The 24975-nt window shown below is 45.9% G+C and overlaps 1 protein-coding gene across 3 annotated transcripts in view; it reads right to left on the bottom strand.

Moving 5' to 3' along the window:
- Positions 1–10009: 10009 nt before the first annotated feature.
- Positions 10010–24975, bottom strand: part of LOC119461880 (cyclin-dependent kinase 8) — a 260725-nt gene continuing 245759 nt past the window's right edge. For all 3 annotated transcript variants that reach the window (XM_049672776.1, XM_037723249.2, XM_037723250.2), the window contains one exon: positions 10010–10305. In XM_049672776.1, the coding sequence (XP_049528733.1) occupies positions 10189–10305 (117 nt within the window). In that variant the 3' untranslated portion in view covers positions 10010–10188. The remainder of the gene's footprint in view (positions 10306–24975) is intronic.

Here is a 24975-nt window from a genome sequence, read left to right as displayed (position 1 = left end):
CCACTACAGCTCTCTTTAGCTTCATCTCGCACGCAACAGTGAAAGTGGGACAAAGCAGACGGACGGGCGAAGAGTGAAACGATCAGGTGAGGAAAGCAGCGTGCCAGGCCGAGCCAGCATCGAAGCGCGGCATGGGTATCTTTCTGCGTTCGCGGTTTGACGCAGCGAAACCTGTTATTTTTTTCCACGCAGTTCTGCAAAACGGAACCATGTGTGCTTGTGCCGGCGTATTGTTTCTGAAATGGGGAGTTTATCAGATCAACGCTGATCTACCACAGAAAGGAGATCGCAATGTCAAGTGCATTGCTCACGAAATTCAAGGATTTTCAAGGAAGGAAAAAAAATTCCTGGACATTCAAGGGCCTTGAAAACGCACTTTTCAATTTCAAGGGTTTTCAAGGACCTGTACGCACCCTGTTGCTGTTATTTTGACTACTTTGAAACCCATCTTTCAGCCAGTGTTGTTTTTGTAGCCCATACGCTTGAGCAATAGGCATAACATATCACTCTTAATTAAGCACACACACCAGGAAGTCGAATCTATACTGAACACTGTAGGCACATACGGAAGGTGTCTATAGGAGCTTCAATATCAGCCACGATATGCATGACATTGACATATCAAGATATGAATTTACGGCTGCTACACACAATTGGTTGAATATGTACAGAGGGGTCCACTGTTAAAGGGAACACCAGAGTGCATGGCATCTGCAACGAACATTGTGCAAGCACAGTGAGCGCTGTGGGCGGCACTCTTTCGTTGTCTGCTAACGTCTGCTGCCGCGCTTCGGATCGTCGCGAAAGCAGTCAATTTCCTTCTAGCTGGAAGGAAAGTGACTGGATCGATTTATAATCAGATAAATTCCCGAAACATCAGCAGCAAGGACGCTGCCACCTTTCGTTCGCCTTCTCCTTTCAGAAAGATTTGTTCGCTTCAAAAAATGCTTACTGTGCACATCGATTGCAATGACTCAACGATAGATCGAATGATAGCTCTTTATAATTTAATATGCTCTTTAAATGCGCTTGTGAATTCTTTGTTCAGTCAACGCACTGCAGCGATTCGAATAGGCATTAGTACAAATGAGATGGGCACTACACACAAAGTATTATCTAATATAGCTGTGCCACAAAGACACGTCCAAAAAAAACAAACAAAAAAAACATCATGTCTGTCGTGTAACTTTAAGCGTCAAAAATACCAGCGAGTTAGTACTTTGCCTTGTCTAATTTTCTTTCAGCTTTGCAACGGGTGACCACGCAGTTACCGGCCAACATTAAAAAGGCGTGACCGGCCTGCTTCGCAACTATCTGATGCGCGGCAGCAGACAGTAGCAGACGATGAAATAGCACCGCTCACTGCTCCTGCGCGAAACTGAATGGTCTTTCCTTCTCCGCCGCTCCATACAGGGTGGGGACATTCTTTGAAGGGGTACTCTCCGCCTCGACCGGTTTATCCCGACGACCGCCGCCATTGCGTATCTCACATCGTGAGGCGATGGGTGTGAGGAAGGAGCTGCGGCCGTTTGGTCGCCGCCTTTTTCAGTGAAATGACTGGTTGCTGCGTGCCCATGTGCACGAACAATTCCAGCAATGGCTGGAAACTTCACCATTTTCCGACAGAGCCCAAGAGAAAGCTGCAGTGGATCGTGAATATTAGGCGGGACAAGTGGCAGCCTAAGAAGTCGTGCATATGCAGTGTATCATGACATATGTTCTTCTACCGTCGAATTCGATACCTCAAAGAAAAATTTATAGAGCCGGAAGCTGAAAGAACATGGTTCCTGGATTCAGCTGGTACACCCTGCTGCCTTCCCGCTACCCGTCAGTTACTCTCAACCTTCGAGACATGAAGACGTGTTACGGAGCAATCAAGTTGATGAACTCAGCACTTCAAGGAATGACAATGGGAAGCACGGCGCAGTGGAAGCCTTCATAGGCAGGTTTTCTGATAACAACAGTTGTTCTTCGTCTGCAGGACATTCTCTTGCGCAGTGAAGGATATGACTTTGTCCTCGTAAGCAGAATTTCACAAGACTGTCTTGAAAATTTGTTTTCAGTGGTGCGCATCAGGAAGCCTGTGCCGAACACTTATGATTTGAAGTGCGCCCTGAAGCTGGTGTGCGTGAGCCAATTTCTTCACACACCAGGAACAAGCTACGAAGTCGATAACACGCAGTACCTCGCTGACGTGCTGTCAAACGGTAAACAAGAAGTGGAGGCCAATGTCATCGATGACTCTGAAATGTTATTCATCGAAGAACTTCAGACAAATGAATGCAACATCATATTCTACATCGGCGGTTTTCTTTTAAAAGGGATGCTGCCAGCTGTTGCAGGATGCGAGCAGTGCAACACTGCCTTGTTAGGCTTAGGTGACAGCGTGCACGAGCATCTGTCTCTTTTTAAAGAACACAGACGTGAATGTGGCAACCTTACATATCCAAGTGAGAACTTTTTGCTGACGCTGAAATCATGCGAAGAGAATTTCAGGGGCACCATAACTGAGAGCTTGCTTCACTTGAGGTCTCCTTTGAAGGCTGTGACTGAGTATGTGAGGAAAATGGTATGCCCTTGTGTGAAGACCTGCCATGAACACAGCGAGTCTGTAGAGAAGCTCCTCATCTCGATTTATGCAATGCTGAGGCCTCGCATACATTGTGCCACGTTGGTGCGAATGACATCAACGAACATGTGCCGGGATGAGCCCCTGGTGACCGAAAAAACTGGATTGGTTTTTTATTGTGTGCATTGGTAGTTTTTTTTTCTTTCAGAACATTTGTTTGTTCCATTATATTATTTTGTGTTCATAGAAATTGCCCTTATTCATGAAAACATACCACATGCGCAAATAAAAGAAGCTATGTAATCTTTGATCTGAGTAAGATGATTTTTGCAAGTGGGTTATTCTCAGTGAAAACGATTGTCGGCGCAATACAAGACAGCATCAGTGATATTTTAGTGCTGATTCGATCGGGCGTTTTTATATAATAAAGGAAGTTCGAAAATGCAAGAGGTCTATGACAGTAGCGACACAATTATTACTATATTTCGCTTCCTCTGTAAGTTTTTTTTTCTCTATGATCGTACACACACAAAAAAAGAAAAAGACGCTAGATTCATTAATGTAAACACACTTTCACACTCTGTCAGCTTAAAGGGAAAAAGAGCGATCTGATAAACATTGACGTTCGCTCCATCAAGATTTGTCACAGCTACGAGGGCATACACCTTAGGTGGTGAAAGAAAGCACGTTTAAACCGTGTAAGATGGGTCCCAAGCACACAATGAGACAAACTATACTGAGTGGCTGACAGGCCGCACGGCCACCGAGTAGTGTGATAAGTTCCGGTGACAGGAGACAGCGTGTCACAGCTTAATTATTGTATTGAGTGTGCAAACAATCTACGAGCGCAGACATGCATATTCTGACCAGTCTCGAACGCGCGAAATGCCTTTGGCTGCAAAAAACTCCTGCCATACACGCGCGTGCCGGCAGTACGCTCCATAGGGAGTGAGATATGTAATCGTGGACGCTGTAGCAGACGACCCATTCTGTACGGAGCGGTAGAGAGGAAAAGACCATTAAGGCACCCTAGCCACACGCTCCGGCGTTCCCTTTAACAGTGGACCGCTCTGTACAAGCACAGGCACTTTGCACATCCCGACCATTCACTGCATAACTAAACTAATAAAAGTATTATGAACCAAGAAGTAAGCATCCATGTCCTTTGTACCAATAAAACTAAACCGCCACAAATATATGCAGGCATTTTCAACCCGATTCCGAACAGTTACATCCGCCTGGGTTTCTTGCTGTAACACCCCACCACTTTCGCGATAAAATCTTGAAAAATGCGTCGGTCATTCTCAGTGGCATCTCGGACATCAGGCAATTCTGGGCCTTCAATCGTGATGCTCAGCAGCTCATTCACATGGTTAGGGAGAAGGCAGCTGTTTTCTGATGATAAACACTGGTTGAGGGACGAAAAGGAGCGCTCGACAGTGCCTGTGGTGACCGGTAGCAACAAAAGATGACCGACATCATCTTGAACTTGGGAAACATAGCGACGAAGTGGGGAACAACGTGAAAGGGGTAAAAATGCTGTGGATGTCAAATCCTCTTTCAGGCGAGGAAAGATGTTCCACTCCGCATCTAAATTCCTCACGTGTTCTTCATCGTACGCCAAGCCAATTGCTGGAAGGATTTCTCTCTAGTTTACTGTGTCCTGCTTTTGCGATAGGCACACATAGAAAGATCATAGGGTTGAGGTGAGGTCGACTAGTCGATGTCAAAGGTTGTCCAGAATCAGGGCTTTGTACTTGTTTAACTCATGCCTGAGGTTTCTCTTGTTCTCTCCCGTTAATACCTCCACAAAAGTGCCTTTTTCAAGGAGCTTCTCTGCTGACGTTCTTACTTCTTTGAGCACTGCGTCCACAGAAATCGCCACAATAGCCTCCGTGGTGGCTTCAATCACAGGGCAAAGATCTACTAGTGTCATTGTAGTTACCAAGATTAGAGACGCCAATGGCCCCAGGAAACGATCAACAAGTGTAATAATAGCAATCGTTCTTTTTGAACGTAGCTGTAACAATAGTCCACCAGCTTCACTGCTCATGTCAGAACCATCTTGGTAAATGCTTTCCAAAGTAAATATCAGCGGCTCAAGTCCAGTATCGCAGCCAGCGATCGCTCATGAGAGAGCCACCAAGTTTTGCCTGGCTGCACAAGTTTCAGCTCCAACTCGACAGCATCTTCGATGTTTTCAAGAACACTCGAGCATTTAGGACTCTTACTGAAGAGTAGAGTGACGAGATGAGATTAAGTGTCCTTTTGATTTCCTTCTACGACTCTGCAGGACGCACTAGGGCAAGCTGGAGTAAATGACCTCTGCAGTTAGTGTAACAGAGATGAGGGCTGCATTTCTGCTTAAGTAAAGCCTGCACCCCTCCGTGCCTTCCAGAGAAATTCGCAGCCCCATCAAATGAACAAGAAGCCATCTTTGCACCGATTCCAGACTTGCTCAACTCGTGCACGATATGAGTGGTCACAGAAGAAGCCAATGTATCAGAGATAACTTCGACGTCGAGGAACGTGTCCATCGGTTGGCCATTGACATCAAGATAGCGTATGCAGTGACTCGGGATTTGGCATCTATTAATGTTGGTGGAATATGTTGGCGTAAGACAGGGGTAATTGGAGATCGCAGGGAGAGGCCTTCGTCCTGCAGTGAACATAAAATAGGCTGATGATGATGATGAATGTTGGTGCACTCGTTGGCCATGCAGGAAAAACTTGTTGAATGTTTTAGACCAGAGGTTTGGACCTTTTCAAGAGTTAATTTCTTCACCGTCGCCTCACATGCTTCCAACCAGTCAGTTGAATTCCTTGCAGAAAGGCAATGCGCTCTGCACGTCTGCTTCGCGGGATAGCCCATTTCTCACGCTCTGCTTTCTAAGGGAGAAGACCTTTCCTGCATTATAAATTGTTTTTCACCTTGCGCCGAAAGACTTCTCCGATTAGAATCAATAGTACGAGTTTGTTGCTTATACTTTTTATTAGAGTAAATAAATGTTTCAACAACGCTTACCGCTTTTTATTCTACTGTTCAGAAAAAAGCACAGCAAACATGCGCGAAGAAATAATCTCACAACCCGTAAAATAATAAATTCGCGAATAAAAAAGATTTCAGGATTTATAATGGAAAACGTACTCTGCAAGGATGTCCAGTTCGTAGTGTGGGCTTGAAAAGAAAGTAGAATGCTACAGCAATGTTCTTTCTCATAACCTTAGTTTTATCGTCGGGACTTTTTGCAGCCTCATTTATGACCTCTGAAACTGTCTGCGACTGGCTCAAAATGTTTACAGCATGTTTGTGGTGTCCCGAGGCATCGTGCTTCGGGCCTTTTCACCAAGCTTGGATGCATTGGACTTGCTGACTCGCTTGATGATCCATGCACCGCCTGTTTTTTCGTCAACATGAAGCTTCCCTACATTATATGTCCTTTAGCAAGTTTTGCACCAGTAGCCATCACTGGTAACCTCAATGAAGGAACATCTCGTGACCGATGAACAATGGGAATGCCCTTTTGGCTGAGCGCACTCTTCGGTGGTCAGTTCGGGGCGTTCTGGCGGGTAACTACTCGGATGCAGAGCGGAAGCGTCCCACGGTTTTACACTTTGATCTTGCTTCGACATTTTTAAAGGAAGGAAGAAGTTCCAGATACGTTGTTGCCACTTCATTGGCGACGTAACCTATACAAAAAAATAATTTATAAGCCTGGTCATTGAATTCTCATGTGTTTGTTACATCTACTGCATGATCTGCCGTAACGAGCCTGCTTCGCTGGATAGCCCATTTCTCACGCTCTGCTTTCTAAGGAAGAACACCTTTCCTGCATTATAAATTGTTTTTCACCTTGCGCCGAAAGACTTCTCCGATTAGAATCAATAGTACGAGTTTGTTGCTTATACTTTTTAGTAGAATAAATAAATGTTTCAACAACGCTTACCACTTTCTATTCTACTGTTCAGAAAAAAGCACAGCAAACATGTGCGAAGAAATAATCTCACGACCCGGGAAATAATAAAGTCGCGATTAAGAAAGATTACCATGTAGCATACCAGGGATATGATGTTATGAACCGAGGTCAACATTCTGCGCAGGATACCGACAATCAAAGGCATGACTGTTATCGACCGTGCTGAAGCAAATCAGCGTTTATATATTTATATATATATAGGCGAAGCATATATCTCGGTGGGTTAAGCCCACCGAATTGAAAACAATGCCAGAAAGGTTGGTCATCTAAACATAATATTCTGATAAAAAAAATTTTGAACAGTCTATTCCGCAACATCTATTTCCATAAGATATTGAGAAATAAAGCAAGAAAGGTTGCGTACGAAGGCAGGTCAACAAAAGGATAACTTACTGTAATGCGGAAAATCTGTGGTCAGAAGTGGGTAGAAGCAGCCGCAAGTTCATCGAGTGCTGGACATTTTGACTGCCTCTGTCTGCCTGTGTTTGACCTAAAAATAAATTACATCATGCGGCACACGCTCCTTTATAAGCGCGCTTGAAAAATCTAGAAATGGAAAGGGGCGCTGAGGAAGTGGGTGGGTGCCGCAGTGTGTGGAAGGCTACGTCCATTTCCCTGTGTCTTCTTGACAGCTCCGGTGCTTTCTCGAGCCTCCCGTTGGCACACGCCGCTTCGCCAAGGTCGCGGGAAGGAGGAGGGCCTTGTGCTGGGACATGTTCGCTGGCACGTGTGCCTAGAAGTTTGTTCGAGAAGCTGTTTTTTACTTTCTCCGATGCGTGCGCCATTAATGCTCGGCGCTGTTCATAGCGGCCTTAACCCTTTCACTGCCGGGTTTTTTTCTGACTGCTCCTCAACCCCTGCCGGGTACCCGATTTTTTCATGTAGGTTCAGTGCACCATTTCATGCACCATGATACTCCACAGAACATGTAAAGATATTTCGTCAGAATTCATCAGCAGTTCTTGAATTTCTTCGTCCAGCAAAGCGCGGACACACGTGGCGCGCTGACTCGCTATGGCTGCTGCGCTCTGCCGAGACGAAGCGACGCGGGTCTAAACACGCGCGCTCCATCTGTTGTCTAAAATTTAATTTACAAGTTCTGTGTGTTTAGGTGACGTCTCCATAGATGACGGGACATGAACGCAATTTTTTTTTGCACGAGTTATCTCAGGAGTGGCAGGGAGTGAGTTTAAAAAGCTACACGAGTATACTCGGGAGTAACAGAGGCTGCACGTGGGTGGTTTCACGAGTTATCTCGGTAGTGGCAGTTAAAGGGTTAAAGACGGCGTGTCACCGCTGATGACAGGGACAGATGCAGCGTCCTGAGGCTTTGAAGCCCGCGCAGTCGTCGTAATTACTGTACTTCCTTTCGTGTTGGAGTCTCCCATTACAAGCAAGCTATGAACAATGCGTCCTTTCGCATTGCCCTTCTTCCGGCGCTATTACACAAAATTTTCGTTGCGAATTAAGGGGGTACCTTCAGAAATACAAGGGGGAGTGTGTAGGGAAATCCCTGAAATTTCCTACTGCTGAATACCGTTTATATGTATTTTACCAGTTCTGCAAATATTATTTTATTATTCATTTACGTATCGTTCTGGTAAACCTAATTTATTCACGTTACTGAACTTTGTTTATATGTACCACGAAAGAATTTCTGCTCACATTATCATCGCTTTACGAATTGCAACACCTCCCCCCGCCCCGTAATGCCGGTAATTTATGGGGGGAGTAATGACTTGGTCTGAAGAACTTTAAAATACAATCAAATAAATAGTACTGATATTCATACAGATAAACTCCCTCGCTTTATTTCTTTGCCTGCTATTATAAAAGAGATGTATGGCAATTTGTGTCGAGCTGTACATGTTTGCAATACAAATGAACAACTGCTTTTGCCAATAGAAATAAACTAGTTTTTCTAAAAAAAACTATTTCCCAACTTGCTTAAAGGGACACTAAAGGCAAATACTAAGTCGATGTGGACTGTTTAATTACCTTTCCAGAAACCTTAAAACGCTTGTCTCGTGCAAAGAAAAGACTTAGTTTATGAGAAAATTGGATCTGGAGGGTCCAAATACCTTTATTGCAATTCAAATCACCCGCCATGCCAATCGAGGAGTGGTGACGTTGCCTATGTCATTTTCTGCCGTTGGTGAGTGTAACGGCGCCCGACAGATGGCGGTACAGTGCGCGCTGCAGCTGATTTTGGTAAAGTGGCGTAGACCGTTCGGGCATTCCGCGACGTCGCATGGAAGTGGAATTCTCTGCTATTTGCAGTTAGTGCGAGGTTCGCGAGCCAGAAAAACAAGCGCAACACTACACGATAACAGAAAAACTGAAACGCAAAAGTGCGGGTGGCGCAGAGTCGAGCGAACACGAAACCTTTTCACCGCCCGCGTCGTCAACGGTGTAATGTCAGTTAGTTCTTTTTTGTAAAAGTGTAATAGAACTGGTGAAGTAGTATTTTCTTTCTTCTTATACTACAGTACAATGATGTTTTTATAATGAGTGGTTCAGTACTAGTGACAGAATTTAAATGAGGAGTGCCTTCGTCATCGGGCGAGTACTTGAATGTCCAGGGGGAGTCACTAATCGTGTCCTGCATTTACCTTAATTTCTCTATTACTAAGGCTCTGCTCGCGATAATATTGACGCTTTAGAGATACTCGTGCACTAATACATCACTTTAGCTTAACTTAGTATTTGCCTTTAGTGTTCCTTTATGATCTATGGTTAACTATAATTTATCATGAGAGTAGCAGCTTGTAGCTTGCAAAATAATAATTTGGACTCTTGATGGTCGTATACGTATATTTTAATGTAATGGCCAATTATTAGGTCGCACACGTAAACCAGCAACATACCAAGCTTTTAAAGCAAACTATAGCCTTAAATGATACACAGCACTGCATCACAGCACTCACAATACATGTTGCCTTTTTCTTTTTTGGAGTACGCTCAGGAGCTGAGTTCTTGCACGTCACAAGAAAGTGCAGGCAAGCAATGAATTAGCTTGATGATGCTGTTCATAAGTTCAAGTTTGTGCTGCTCAAAAGCGTCCACTCCAGAATTAGACTTGAACTGGAAAAAGGAAGAAAAATCTGCCAGCTGCAGTGCACGCAGCTGTTGTTTTCTTGTGAACTACGGCCACTGCACCTGAAGCTAAATTTTATGTGGATGTTGATATTTGTTGTTGAACTTGCCAAAACGTCTGCAAGCTCATTTCTGGTGTTAACACAAAGAAAGCATGTTAACTGTTAACTTTCTGCAGCTTACACATCCTCCTTATTTACACCTCATTGAAACTCCAGAGAGCTTATTGAAACTCCAGGAAAACCAAAATTACATTCTATGAATGAATCCACGCAGCAATCACTCTGCTGCAGAATGGACACATGTCTCATTGTTGCAGTGCAGCAGACCACAACAATGAGTTGCAGAGGAATGATCAGAATGAGGCTGTCTTTTTCCATGCACTTCATTCACATTGGACAAAAATGCCTAGAGCACATCCAGACAACAGAAAAAAAAAAGGGGGGGGGGGGGGGGGCCATCAGCAAGTTGAAACAATTGAAATAAACCTAGCAGAGTCTCTCTCAAGAGGTCCACCATCACATGACCCCAGGCAGCACAGTGTTGTCAGAACCGCTGAGAGAAGGTGGGCGGGCCAGATGGCTGGGTGGTACCACTCGCCGAGGTGAATGCCAACACTGGTGGCTGGGTTGGTGGCACACCGGAGCTTAGGCTACTGTGAGTCTACGTTAACAAAGAGATAAGAGATCACAGTAAGTGCCATGACTACAGCAATGTTATGGGGCAAGAAAATTACTATAACAAATCCTACACTCCAAGGCAGCCACAAATACAACTGCTACAACGTACACGTTGGTGCTTGGATAAGACAACTGTTACAACAGCCAAGCACTGAGATGTCAACGTCACTTCCCCTTGTAGCACCTTTCTTTGCTCACCCACTTGCACTGATTCTTATGTGTTTCTTGCTGCATAGCCAGAGCACACAAAAAAAGTACAGCGAAACACTGAGAATTGGAGGACGCTTAAGCTTCGCCTTCAAGAGTGGAACGCGATAGCATTCAAAGATCCCTGGCTGCTTATCAGGCTCTTTTCTCTTATATTCAAATTGCAATCCGACGCTATCACGTTTGTAGATTCAAGATTCATTTATTTCTCCAAGAAAAAAAGGCCTGGGACAAAAAGCTGCCTTGAAAGAGCTTGACGGCGTCCGGGGCCCATTTACAAATTGGCAGCAGTGAAGGGAATCAAGGAACCGTACACAATGCAGAATTACAATTAAACTTAATGTAAGATGAAAGTAAAATTCAAATATACAATGCACTGAGAAGCTAAAAAGCATAAAACAACGGTATAGCAGAAACAGAAGGTTAAAACATAATTGCAATTAAACACTACAATATAGTTAATGGAGTTCAAACAAAATAAATAGCAGCATTTTTCCTTTTTATACCATGGCAAAAAAATATAAAATGAATACCCTAATTTGGGTTTGAGCCCACCACATGCTCAAAAAATTGCTCAACAATTGTTTTTTTGTTTAGGTTCATATTTTCTGTGAACCATTTGTTTGTGTAAAGGGTGTTTGGAACCAGGAAATGCAACATTTGGGAGCCATACGTTGTGCGAAGTCGGGGTAGATGCCATTTCTCTTTGCGTCTGGTGCTTGTGCGAGTGCGTTTATGTCACCGATGAGAGTTGGATTATGAACTTAGCCCGAGGTAAGCTCAAATTATTCAAGGCGCGAACTATGGCACATGACAGTAGATGATGAATGGGAGACATTCTATGTTTAATAAACAATGGTCTGGTATGAGCTAGGTAATCTGAGCCAAAAACTATGCGGATAGCTTTTTTTTTTGCAGAAGTAGTAGTTAGTTCAGATGCACGCGAGCCGCAGTTCCCCACACAAGATGACAGTAGCTTATTTGAGAATGAAATAACGAATGATATATTAATTTTGTCTCTTTCACGGGAAACAAGTCGCGACCTCGTGAAAGAGCTCCTACACATTTTGACAAGTTTAAAGAAGGATAACGAAAGTGATCAGCCCATTTAAGATGTTCGTCAAATAATATGACAAGAGATTTATAGTTACTTACGATTTCGATGGCGCAGTCTCCAATAAGCAGTGGGATTGATATCATAACATTCCGATTTATCGAGCGAAAAACAACCGCCTTTGTTTTATTATAATTAATCTTTAAGCTGTTTACATGTGACCAGTTATGGGGCTTTCTAATATGACGTTTGCTTCAAGCAGGAGTTCATTCGATGAGTTTCCAGATAAAAATAAACTAGCGTCGTCGGCATATATTATAAATTTAGCTCTCTTGGACATATGGACGAGATCGTTTATATACACGTTAAAAAGGAACGGACCAAAGATGATGCCCAGTGGTACTCCGCAATCTTAATATATTCATAACTGGAGCTACAACCATCGACACATACCGATTGCTGCCGTTTTTCAAGGTGTGACCTCAGCTTATGCGGATTGCCTCTTATACCGTATGCATAAAGTTTATCTAAAAGAATGTAATGATTAATACAGTCAAATGCTTTGCTGAAATCAACAAAAATTCCCAGTGTTAGAAGTTTATTTTCAATGTTATGCAAAATTCGTTCTTTTTGTTCAAGTGGCGCAGATTTTGTAGATAAGCCTTGTCTAAAACCAAATTGGGAATCTGTAAACACATCATTAAGGTAAATTTCCAAACGCTTAAGCAAAATTTTTTATAGTGGTTTCGAGAAAATTGGCAGAATGAATATTGGTCGACAGTTGCCCATGTCTTGTGTCGTCCCAGATTTATGGATATTTATTTATTTCACATACTTTCAACGCCCAAAGGCGTTACAGAAAGGAGTGGAGTCAAAAACAAAAAATAATGCAGTAAAAATACAAACAAAAAATATTAACAAATGGCATTCTGAGTCTTGAAGTTGATAGGGTCGGTGATGAGTGCGACTGATGCGGAATGGTGATTCAAGTCCGTGCTTGTCTTAGGGATGAACGAGTCACTGTACCGGTTTGTGCGGCACAAAGGTTTATCACTGGACTTTGAGGCTGTGGTCAGTGCGGGATGAAATATAAGACGGAGGGGCAAGAAGGGTTTCTTTTAAAAGGGGGTTCAAATGAAGAACTTTGTGAAAAAGGGAGAGACAGGAATACTTGCGGCGTGACAAAAGATCAGGTAAGTTAAAAGTTTGTTTCATTGATGTAATTGCATATAGAGAGAATAATTGGATAAGATAAAGGGTGCACTGCAATTTTTGAATATTTTGTAGAGTAGAAACTAATGAAGACTGAGTCGGATCTCAAATGGCTGAAGCATACTCCTATTTGGAGCAAACTAAAGTTTTGTATAAAGTTAGCTTCAAGGAGGAAGGGGCAGAGCTAAAATTACGGTGAAAGTAACCAAGCATGCAGTTAGCATTATTAGTAACATAGTCAATATGCTAATGCCAAGAAAGGTTATTTGATATGTGAAGGCCGAGATACTTGTAAGAGGTAACTGACGTCACGGGTGCACCATTAATAAAGTAGGTGTGAATGGCAGTGTTACGATATATTCGCATGGCCTTGCATTTATTTGAATTTAGTTGCATGCACCAAATAGAACACCACTCAGTCACACGGGTTAAGATCGTCCTTCAGTTCTTGGGAATCGGAAGGATTAGTTTTTTTACGGTAAATAACACAGTCATCGACGAAGAGTTTTATGGAAGAAGAAAGAATGCAGTTCGGAAGATCGTTAATATAGATTAAAAAGAGAAGTGGACCCAGGACTGAGCCTTGAGGAACACCTGCTGGTACATTAGAAAACCAAAAAGTACAGTTATTAGCGTTTACAAACTGCGTCCGGTTAGAAAGAAAATTTTTTATTCACTCGAGTACCTTTACGTCCAGGTTGAGTTCAGTAAGCTTAAGCAGAAGTAAATCATGCGACACAGAATCAAATGCTTTGGGAAAATCAAGATAACAATCACTTCGGCTAGTTTTAGTCTGTCTGGGAAGGCAGAGGAGGATATATATTGCTGCGACGCTACCTGTGCCCAACCACGCTGACGACAAAGACGACGACCTTGGGCTTGCAAGCGAGGTGCTAGAGAAGAAGAAGTTTGAACTGAGCGCTTTGTCCTCATTGCCTCAATTAAATACCGCTCTTCGCTCTTGTCTCCAGTGAGCCGTGACACTGGTGGAGGTGCTGGGTATCGCATCCTCGCCTAATGATTGGGACGACTCCTGCGAGTAGCCCTGCATCCAGCCCTTCAAGACATTATCCACGCGTCGAGACACCTGTGCACCGCGCAAGCCGCCGCCTGCAAGGTCTGTGCCCGGAATTCGGTCTCTTGCAAGGAAGTTTGTCAGCGACCGCACCGACTCAGGAAATGGCGCTTGCAAGTACAACACAGGTGACTGTTCAGAACAATCTAGTCCCCAAAAGCTTTCGCGGTGACACGTATGAAGACGCCGAAGACTGGCTGGACCAGTACGAACGCGTGGCTAGGGTCAATCAGTGGCGTCCGGACCAGAAGCTTTATAATGTGTACTTCGCTCTTGAAGGTAGCGCAAGGACGTGGTTTCAAAACCGTGAGGCACATTTGACAACGTGGGACGAATTTTGCCGTCGGCTAATTGATACCTTCGGAAGCACTGATCGCCGACATAATGCACAACGCCTTCTCGAGTTGCGCATTCAGAAACCCAACGAAAGTGTCTCCATGTTTGCCGAGGACATGTCTCGTTTGTTTCGCCGCGCGGATCCCAACATGCCTGATTCGAAGAAGCTGAGCCATCTCATGCGCGGCGTCAAAGAGCAGCTATTCGCTGGTCTCGTGCGAAACCCGCCTACAACAGTGGAAGAATTTATTAAGGAAGCCACAGCAATTGAGCGGGCGCTCCAGCAGCGTAGCCGGCAATACGAACACCTAACTAACGATGCCCCTGCAGGAGCCGCAGTTCTGGCAGTGACCGACGAGACCTCGCTGCGTCAACTGATCAGAGACATTGTGCGCGAGGAGATTGCGAAGCAAACTGCGACACCGAAGGAGTTTACTGTTGCTTCAGTCGCTGAAGTTGTCCGCCAAGAAATCCGGCAAGCATTTGCATCTCCTGAGCCACTCCCTGAACCGTGTCCCGAGCCGCACTTCGAGCCACGCTTCGAGCCACGCTACGAGCCCCATGCATATAGCTACGCAGATGCTGTCCGTCGCCCTCTTTCTACCGTGCCAGTACAGCAGTACCACCAGCGGCCACCTACTGCTGCCTGGATACAGAGAGAGCATTTGAGGCGACCCCAGCTTCACAGGACTGACGTATGGCGCACTGCTGATCTCCGACCATTGTCTTTTCACTGTGGCGAACCAGGGCACATTTATCGTTTTTTCCCTCGTCGCCAGGGTGGCATCCAGGAAATGTCACCTGCCAGCTTCCAGAGAGAAATCCACGCTTCGACGATAATATCACTCGGGAACAAGGCAGCTCCGCTAATCTCCGGTCGCGCTCACCGTCTCCGTTCCGCTATTCTTCGCCGGACCGTCGCAGTTTCGCCGACGTGGTAAGAGGCCGCTCTCCAAGCCCACGGCGGGGAAACTGAAATCAGCGACCTCCGGGGGGAAGGTTGCAAGTCGTCGAACCGCCGAAAATCCCCCATTATTACTGAGAAAGGAGCAGAGCAACCCGGAGAAACGGAACACCGACGAATTTGTGAGTGCCGACCTACTCTTAAGGATTGATGGACACGACGTGACAGCTTTAGTTGATACGGGCGCAGACTTTTCGATAATGAGTGAGCAGTTGGCAGACCGGCTTAAGAAAGTCAAAACGCAATGGACGGGCCCTCATATTCGAAATGCCGGGGGCCAGATAATGACGCCTACAGGAAAATGTACTGCACGACTCCAGAAAGGAAATACAGCTTTTGTCGCCTCTTTTATGATTTTAAAAGAGTGCTGCAGATCACTTATCCTTGGAATGGACTTCTTGCGGGAGTACGGCGCCGTGGTTAACATACGGGATGGAGAGATAACCTTATCGAATAGTATAGACATGAGCCACGACGACGAGCGCCAACGTACGTCGTTACGTGTCGCCGACGACGACGTCTGCATACCACCACTATCATGCAGTCTTGTCTCCGTCAGTTGCGGAGAACAGTTTAACAAGGACGGTGTAGCCGAACAATTAACTGCACTTCTGTTCCATCAAGGTGTTGCTATCGCTCGGGGTATCGTCAGCCTAATCGGTGGTCGCACAGAGGTACTACTGACAAATTTTACTAATGAACGCCGGCACATCAGTAAAGGCACCGCTGTGGCATACTTTGACGAAATTGACCACGTTCAATACTGCTTTGCTGTAAAAGAGGAATCAACCAGCGATATGATGCCACATGCACCCGTCGTCGACGTTGACCCAGGTTTAGCGCCGCAACAGAAACAAAGTCTCAGGGAACTGCTTGACCATCTTAAGGACTGCTTCTCTACAACGTCCCGAGTGCGTCATACACCACTGACGAAACACCGCATTATTACGGAGGAAACAGCAATACCCATCCGGCAGCATCCGTATCGCGTGGCTGAGAAAGAGCGTGAAGCAATACAGCAGCAAGTCCAGAAAATGCTAGAAGATGATGTCATCCAGCCGTCATAAAGTCCTTGGGCGTCACCCGTGGTACTCGTTAAGAAGGATGGTAGCCTGCGGTTTTGTATCGATTATCGCAAGCTCAATCGGATTACGAAAAAAGACGTGTATCCCTTACCACGCATCGACGATTCCCTCGACAGGCTACGGCATGCTCGGTACTTCTCATCAATGGACTTAAAGAGTGGGTACTGGCAAATAGAGGTCGATGAACGGGATCGCGAAAAGACTGCTTTTGTGACGCCTGATGGGCTCTATGAATTCAAAGTTCTCCCTTTTGGTTTGTGCTCCGCCCCAGCCACGTTTCAAAGGCTAATCGATACCGTTCTCTCAGACCTTAAGTGGAAGACTTGCTTAGTGTACCTAGACGATGTGATTGTTTATTCTGCCACATTTGATGAACATCTCAGACGGCTACGGTTAGTTCTTCAAGCCATACGGTCCGCTGGGCTTACTTTAAAACCGGAAAGTGTCACTTTGGCTATGAAGAACTGCAGTTTTTGGGCCACGTTGTAAGCCACACAGGTGTCAGACCTGATCCTGAGAAAATCGCAGCTGTCGCAAAGTTTTCAAGGCCTACGGACAAGAAGGCAGTCAGACGCTTCCTGGGCCTATGCGCATATTACCGGCGATTTCTTGCGGGTTTTGCACGCATCGCCTCACCGCATACCTGCCTAACCAGAGAAGATGTCGCGTTTTTTTATTTTATTTTATTTCGAGATACTGTCAATCCCATCAGGGATTTTTACAGCGTTTGTGTGGGGCGAGGAGCAGGAGGTGGCATTTAACGAGTTGCAGCACCGTCTACAAACTCCACCTGTTCTTGCCCACTTTGATGTGGATGCGCCCACAATGATCCACACCGATGCCAGCAACGTGGGTCTAGGCGCCGTCCTTGTTCAGCGGCAAGACGGCGCTGAGCGAGTCATCGCTTACGCGAGTAGAACACTGTCACGTGCCGAATCGAACTACTCCACCACAGAGAAGGAATGCTTGGCTGTAGTATGGGCAGTTACTAAGTTCCGCCTGTACATCTACGGCCGCCCATTTCAAGTCATAAGTGACCACCATTCTCTCTGTTGGTTGACCAACATGAAAGATCCATCTGCACGTTTGGCACGCTGGGCCCTACGGCTTCAAGAGTACGACATGACAGTGGTCTATAAATCGGGAAGGCAGCACTTAGATGCTGACTGCCTTTCCAGATCGCCGATCGAGTCGTCAGGCGAAGATGATGACGAATCCACAGGCTTTTTAGGAGTTGTTGATGCGGCCACCATCTCTCAACAACAACAAGAGGACCAGGAGCTCGCTTCTGTATTTGATTTCTTAGAAGGCCGCACCACAAACAAGCCTGGATTGTTCTCAAGGGACCTGTCATCATTCTGCATACGCAACAGTGTTCTTTTTAGAAAGAACTTCTTTTCAACAGGGAACAGCTATCTACTAGTCGTCCCTAAAACTCTTCGCAATGAAATATTGCAGGCCTGTCACGATGAAGCTACCTCAGGCCACCTAGGGTACACAAGAACATTAGCGCGGATCAAAGAGAAGTACTACTGGCCACGGCTTTCAGCACAGGTGAAGCACTACGTTCGAACGTGCCTTGACTGCCAACGTCGAAAAGTACCACCTGCGAAACCTGCCGGACTATTACATCCTGTTCCAGTGCCGGAAACGCCGTTTGCACAAATTGGGATGGACCTTTTGGGCCCATTCCCAATATCTGCCGCCGGAAATAAGTGGATCATAGTTGCGACTGACTACCTTACGCGATATGCGGAAACCAAGGCACTTCCGAGCAGCACAGCAGCCGAGGCCGCACAGTTCTTCATTGAAAACGTCGTCCTGAGGCACGGTGCTCCAGCGGTCATCGTAACCGACAGGGGAACCACGTTCACGGCCGACCTTTTGCGAACTGTACTAACGCTCAGTGGCACGGCACATAGAAGGACGACAGCCTATCACCCGCAAAGCAATGGACTTACGGAGCACCTCAACAAGACTCTCGCAGACATGCTGTGCATGTATGTCAATGTGGACCACAAGAACTGGGACCAAATATTACCCTACGTCACGTTTGCTTATAACACGGCTCGGCAAGAAACAACAAAAATGACACCATTCAGTCTCCTCCACGGTCGAGAAGTGACTACAATGCTGGATGCTATGCTGCCTCATGATTCCAGCGATTCCAAGACTGACGCCGCAGATTTTAGAGCGCGCGCTGAAGAAGCAAGACAGCTCACGCGCGTTCGCATAACTGGCCAGCAAGAGCGAGATGCCCGACGTTACAATCAACACCATCGATGCGCCGTCTACCATCCCGGCCAAAGAGTCTGGGTTTGGACTCCAGTACGCCGCCGGAGCCTCGCGGAGAAACTTCTACGCCGATACTTCGGACCATACAAGGTTCTACGACGCCTTAGCGACGTCAACTATGAAGTTGTTCCTGACAGCCCATCCTGCTCGAGGCGCCGTATGAACCTGCCTGAGACTGTGCACCTGGTGCGCATGAAACCTTATTTTTCTGAATGACATGGGTACTCTCTGGTTTGCTGATCACCGGGTGCTACCCCCCGAGCATCAGGTCGATGCTCCTCAAGGAGGGGGCAAATGCCGCGACGCTATCTGTGCCCAACCACGCTGACGACAAAGACGACGATCTTGGGCTTGCAAGCGAGGTGCTAGAGAAGAAGTTTGAACTGAGCGCTTTGTCCTCATTGCCTCAAATAAATACCGCTCTTCGCTCTTGTCTCCAGTGAGCCGTGATAATATGATAAGACAGGCGCAAGAATGTCAGCTACAAATTTATTTGGTTTTACTGACAGACCCTCTGCGTCAAGGCTGGAGCTAATCTTCAAAGTGTAGCAAAAACTTCGAATTGGTGGGTAGGGTGGAGAAAAAAGGAGTCAGGTGTCTGTACAGAAATTAGGCAGGTAGCATCTTTGTTGTCTGTTTTAGAGAGACCAATAAAGTGTTTATTAAAGCTATCCGTTAGTTCAGTACCCATTAAGGTTACACCGTTTATTGTAAATCCTATAGATTTGGAGGGCTTGGGCATGTTAATGACTGCGTTTATTGTTTTCTTAGCTAATTTCGCATCACAGCGGCTGTCTCTTTCACATATATTCGTATAGTATACCTTATGCAACTCACTGTTTAATTTATTTCTGAATTGTTCGAATGCAGTCAGGTCGGCCAAATCTCAGCTGAATAACAATTTTTGATACATCTTGTCTTTCTTATCTCTTTATAAAGAGATGGCGTAATCCATGGTTTTATTTTTTTAGATTGCTCCTTTTGGACTACGGGAAACATGCATCAAATATTTCCCAAAATTTATTTATAAAGATATTGTATGCTTCATCTGCACTGCTATAAGTATAAATTTCGTACCAGTCAGCACTGTTTATCATTTCTGTAAATTTATTATGATTTGTGTCATTAATTGACTGATAAGTAGCAAGGGCTTTTCTAGTGAAAGTTGAAAGTCTTTGTACAACCGACACAAAGATTGGAGAGTGGTCGCTAAGGTCGGACGACAATGTACCAGCACATTCAACAGTAGTGTCTGCGTTCACGACGTAGAAATCTATAGTTGTCTGGCTGGAAGCAGTAATTCTTGTGGGAGACACTATCATGTTTGTAAAACCATTCGATTCAATTGTGTTGGCAAGGCTAAGTGACGTGCAATTATCTTCAGCTACATTTATATTGAAATCGCCACCCAAGACCACAATATAACGGTTAATAGAACAAAATTCAAGAAATTTGCTAGCATAATTGAGAAACTGGTGCCTGTTTCCGCTCGGGGGCCTATAAACTACCGATAAGATTAGATTGTTATGACGTAATGTGAGAATTTCATAGTCATTTGTTATAACTGGAAATTCATCAACAAGCTCAAATGCATAACAAGGTTTAATACAGACTGCCCCCTCTGTTCAAGAAAAAGTGCGAGAATGATTCCATCGAGATGAGATGATTTTCTTGTGCGCACCATGTTTCAGTGAACATGAAACAATCAAAAGATACCGGAAGATTATGTATGAGCTGATCCAGTTGCTCGTGTTTATGCCTCATTCAGTGGTGCCACTGACGAACTGAGATTTGGAGCAGCAAAATCTTAATTTCAGAGCACTTTGGAGCTAATAAATCACAGCTGCTGGACACGTCCTAAGCTATTTCAAACACTAAAAATTGACAAGCGTTATTCCAGAAAGTATTTGCTTGCTGTAAAACAATGTTGCTTTGCCTCTAAATACACGAGTTTTCCTTCAATTTAAATGAAGACAACAGTGTGCTGTAATTAGTTTATTTCAAGTTGAATGAAGCTGCTCAGATGTTGCCTTTTACATCGTATGATTTTTTTCATTGACAGCTGACACTTTGTTATGTTTTCAGCAAGGCTCTAGCATCAGTCAGAAACACCTGGCCAGACTCAATGTCATCAATGCTTTTCTGAGCGAGGCCAGCCTTGAGGAGCCCCTCGTAACGCTCAGTCATTGCTTCCGACGACACCAGGTACTCTTCAATGGTCTGTTTTTCCTCGAGAAGCTGAAGCCTCTGTTCAGCAACTGGCCGATTCGCAACAGGCGTCGACCGATTATTCCGACACTAGCAATTCAAACAAGCTCGATTATTCGGACTACTGTGAGGCACCATCACTTACCCATGAATTTAAAGTATAAGTACGACTGAAATTACGGACACCTTAAGGTACTAAATATTATATAATTCGGGGTCCACCTGCACGACTGCGTGCCAATTTGACCGCCCAGTTGAGCGGAAATACCAATATTTTGGTGTTGATACGTCGTTGGCATCGCCGCAGCATGGTGGCCGGCCATGTCGCCGACACCTCCTGGAAACCGAAACTAGCAAAGCCTAGTTAATCTAGCACCGACCGCGCCCAAACCGTCGGGCAAGCGAACTCCGGCAAGCCGTTCGGGAGTGCATCCAGGTTGGCTCCGCGCGTCCAGCATTTATTCATTGACGTGTTAACTAGCGACACGGTCACGGCGACTTAAGTTGTTTAAGCGGCGCCGATTACGCCCTTGATGTCTCCGCCGACGAGGACAGTGAGTGTTTAAACAAAAAAAAAAGCCCGCCGTCATTCGGATATGATAGCGCAGTCGACTGCGGCGCGGCGATTTTGTAGCGATGCATTCCACTCGATTCTATGCATGCCGATTCCGCTCGATGCATGCCGCCCTTATCGTCCACCGTTCTCTGCCGGCTGATACCATGTACCGCAGGCGAAGCGCCGCTCTTCCACTGACGAAGCGCAAGGAGTGCGAGTGGAAAAGGCATCGCTACAAAATCCCGGTCCTGCTCCCAAAGGTTGAAGATTCGGCGCATGCATTAATTGTACTTTCGTCTTTTTGTGCTGACAGCATAACAATGGTAAAGAGAGGGACTGACCAGATCGTAGGCAAGCGTACATGCGCGCAGGACCGCGTTGACAAACTTCGACTTTATTTTTGGACGATCCCTTTCCGGGATGCTTTCACTTTCGCGGCATTTCGCGCGACTAGCACTGTACACGCCGACGGATGATAGCGTTCCTGGGACACTACCAAGTATGCCGACGCTGACGCTAGTGACGTGAAATCCCGCGAAAGTGAACGTATCCCCGAAAGTGGTCAACCCAGAATGTCTTTTTTTAGCCACTGGCGGAATAAATTCAGTTATTTTCTGGCGAATTTAGATATTTCCGACTACCAGTTATTCGGACATTTAGGGGGTCCCATTGAGCCCGAATTATCGGTTGCCGTTAGATTTATAAAGCCATTTTAGTAATGCGCGCTACGCACGTCTGCAGGCCACTGCGGCCACACACGTAATGAGCAGGAGCTAATTTGGCGCACTTCGGCGCAAAATCGTTTATTTTTATCAGGATGGCGCAGGAAATCTCGTATGGTGCAATCTGGCGCATTTGGCACTGAGAGGAGTTTAAATGCAACGCTGAGAACAAGCCTTTCTTTTTCATACTGAATCCCAGTTCACAGGGGCAAACACGTTCAAAATACCGATTGGCTGTCATCAAGAAATGATAAGAAGAACAAAGTATGTGAACATGCGGAAAATTGTTGGCAAGTGTAACTGCAAAGCCGAGTTCTTGCTGACAATGCACACGCTGACATGTGCAGATATCTCGAGTACAGCAACAATAACCATGTGGGGCTGTGAAATTGTACGATATAAAATTGGGCAATCAAACTGGATGCTTCATCACAACTGAAACTGTTTACTGCTACAACCTTAAACACAGGGCTGCAGCAACGTAATATGAAGCAATTGTTTTGGGTATACAGTTAAATCTGCTTATAACGAACCTCCATATAACGAATTCCTGGATATAACGAAGTTTTTATACTCCCAGCCATTACTCCATAGAAGCACATGTATTTGAGACCTCTATGTAACGAAGTGGCAGCAGGAGACCCCCTCGATATAACGAATTTCCCCCTCCGACAGCCTAGAGATTTCGCCCAAAATATTGTCATTTTTGCGCTAGGCAACAGGAAGCACCTTGTCCGCCGCGACGGAATGCGAAGCAAGCGCACGTGTGCATGCGTGCGTGTGCGAGGCGGGCCTGCAGTAGTAGTAAGTGGTTCGTGGGGAAAGGGAAAGGTTGACGCTATCTTCTGCAGCCCTTGAGGGAGCACGGCTCAGCGCCAAAGGCCTGCATCCCTCGACCCGGCGATCTTGCCGCTGCGGGCGTGACCTTTCCCCCTCCCTTCATTCAAACCTGATCCTGCCGCTTGCTGCAGCTGGCCTAGCCTGCCAAGCCGGCACTCTCTCCTTTTCCAGTTGATGTTGCCGACGCGCTGGTACACGCTGTGACACATCACACTCGATGAGCGCAGACACGCGCTGTCAAACGCTGGCGGCGTGTGGAAGCGCAGCTGGAGAAGCGAGCGAAGTGACCTTCGTGCTGTTGTCTATCGCTTCAACGCAAACTGAGCGCCGAGAACACACAGCACGCACAAAGCTACGAGCCACCGACACACCTACACTGCTAGACTCTGCCCTAACGCAGATCACTTTCAAGATACGGCCCGTGCGCCGCCGAGCAGTTGATGCCAGAGTACAGTACAACGGCGCCCCGCTATCCCTCCCGCCTCGCTCGCTGGTGCCTCGAGCGCAACGGAAGAAGGCGCGCTTCCTCCCTGCTTTTCTTGCGCGCGCGAGATTAGACACGGTCGTCGGCTCCCCTCGCACGTTTTCACTCGCACATACAGCATACGGCGCGCGGCGACTGCGTTATCGCCCTTTTTTAGGACCACAACGCGTCATAAACACCATCTTTATGAAGCAAAAACGGATCTCAAGGGCCATACTTTTTCTGGCGGAAACCGAAAATACGTCATAGTTGTCGCCCCCGGCACTTCGGGCGGCCAATGCCATCGTCCAGCCACTAAGCCAAGCGACATGAAAAGTCAAAATGGCCACTCGGGCCGGCGCGGGTGGCACTTCGCAACGTATGATACGGGAACGGTCCCACAGTTGCGACGCAACAGCGGGGTTACCAATGCATTGGGTTCTATGGGAGCTGTGCCGGGACCGGCCGAAAACGAACAGCCGGGAAAACGCAGCCCCCGGGAACGTAACAGCGGGGTTCTATGTAACACTATACGACGCTACAACGCAATTGTGACGCTCGCTCTTTGTTTCCGATGCCTCGCGCTTGTGCGAAACGACACGCGTCCACGTATCCGGTACCTGGTGTGACATTCCAAGGATGAGTGCTTCGACGAAAACGGAAAACAGGCGCGTTTCAATTGAGGGTGCGTTAGAATCGAGCAAATACGGTAAGCATTTCTTTTTCGAATTTTCGTGCCGAACCTGCATATAAGGAAATGCTCTTTATAACGAAGTTTTTCGGGAACTTGACGATTTCGTTATATCCAGGTTTAACTGTAATATCCTTACACACACTGTACGAGGGCATGACAAAATTTCTACAGAATAAACAAGTCGCACTGCAAGTGCACTTGGTTTTAGAAGCATAGATATGTGACATGTTTTGAAACATAACCATTTCTGCACAAGTAACACCTTTTGCATTAGACACCATCTGATGATGCAGTGAGCCTTTCAATGTCCACTCTGCATGCAATTCTGATTGTGGCCATATCATCGGTTTGACGAGCAAAGATTTTAACATTTCACACTCAAACATGCTTCCATTTGGCTTAGCGCTTCTGCGCAGTTGCCTCGCCCAGAAGGCGCTTGAGTTCAGGGAAAGGTGCTCATTAACAAAAATTCGAATGTCAGAATCAAGCATAACAATTTTGCAGCGCGCGCTTTCTGAGGAAAAGCGTCACAGACCTGCCTCCGATTGAACTGCACCAGTATATTTTTTACTGCCGAGTTTGCTGCTGGGATGCGGTGAATTACATCAATGTCCGTTGGCAAAATAGAGGCCATTCACTTTTGCAGCAATTCTACCAATTATCTCGGTTAGGTTCTCTGGCATGTTGCAAGGAACACCTTTAATTTATACATTTGTGTTCCGGGAGTACTGTTCGGCACAAAGATGACTTTCATGAGCCTTCAACTGCTGTGCAAGGTCACTGCAACGACTTTCAAGTTGAACGTTTGCCTCTTTCAGTTTTTTGTTCTCCACTTTCATTTTATCATACTCTTTACTAATGAACGTAAGGCTGGTCTTCACCTCCCTCATTTCTTTCCGAAAATCTCTGTCAAATGTGCCTCTAAAATCTTTAAACTCCGCA

Source organism: Dermacentor silvarum, chromosome 8, assembly GCF_013339745.2.
Source record: "Dermacentor silvarum isolate Dsil-2018 chromosome 8, BIME_Dsil_1.4, whole genome shotgun sequence".
Classification (NCBI taxonomy): domain Eukaryota; kingdom Metazoa; phylum Arthropoda; class Arachnida; order Ixodida; family Ixodidae; genus Dermacentor; species Dermacentor silvarum.
The sequence above is the reverse complement of the archived record's forward strand: the minus strand, read 5'-3'. Positions and strand labels throughout refer to the sequence as shown.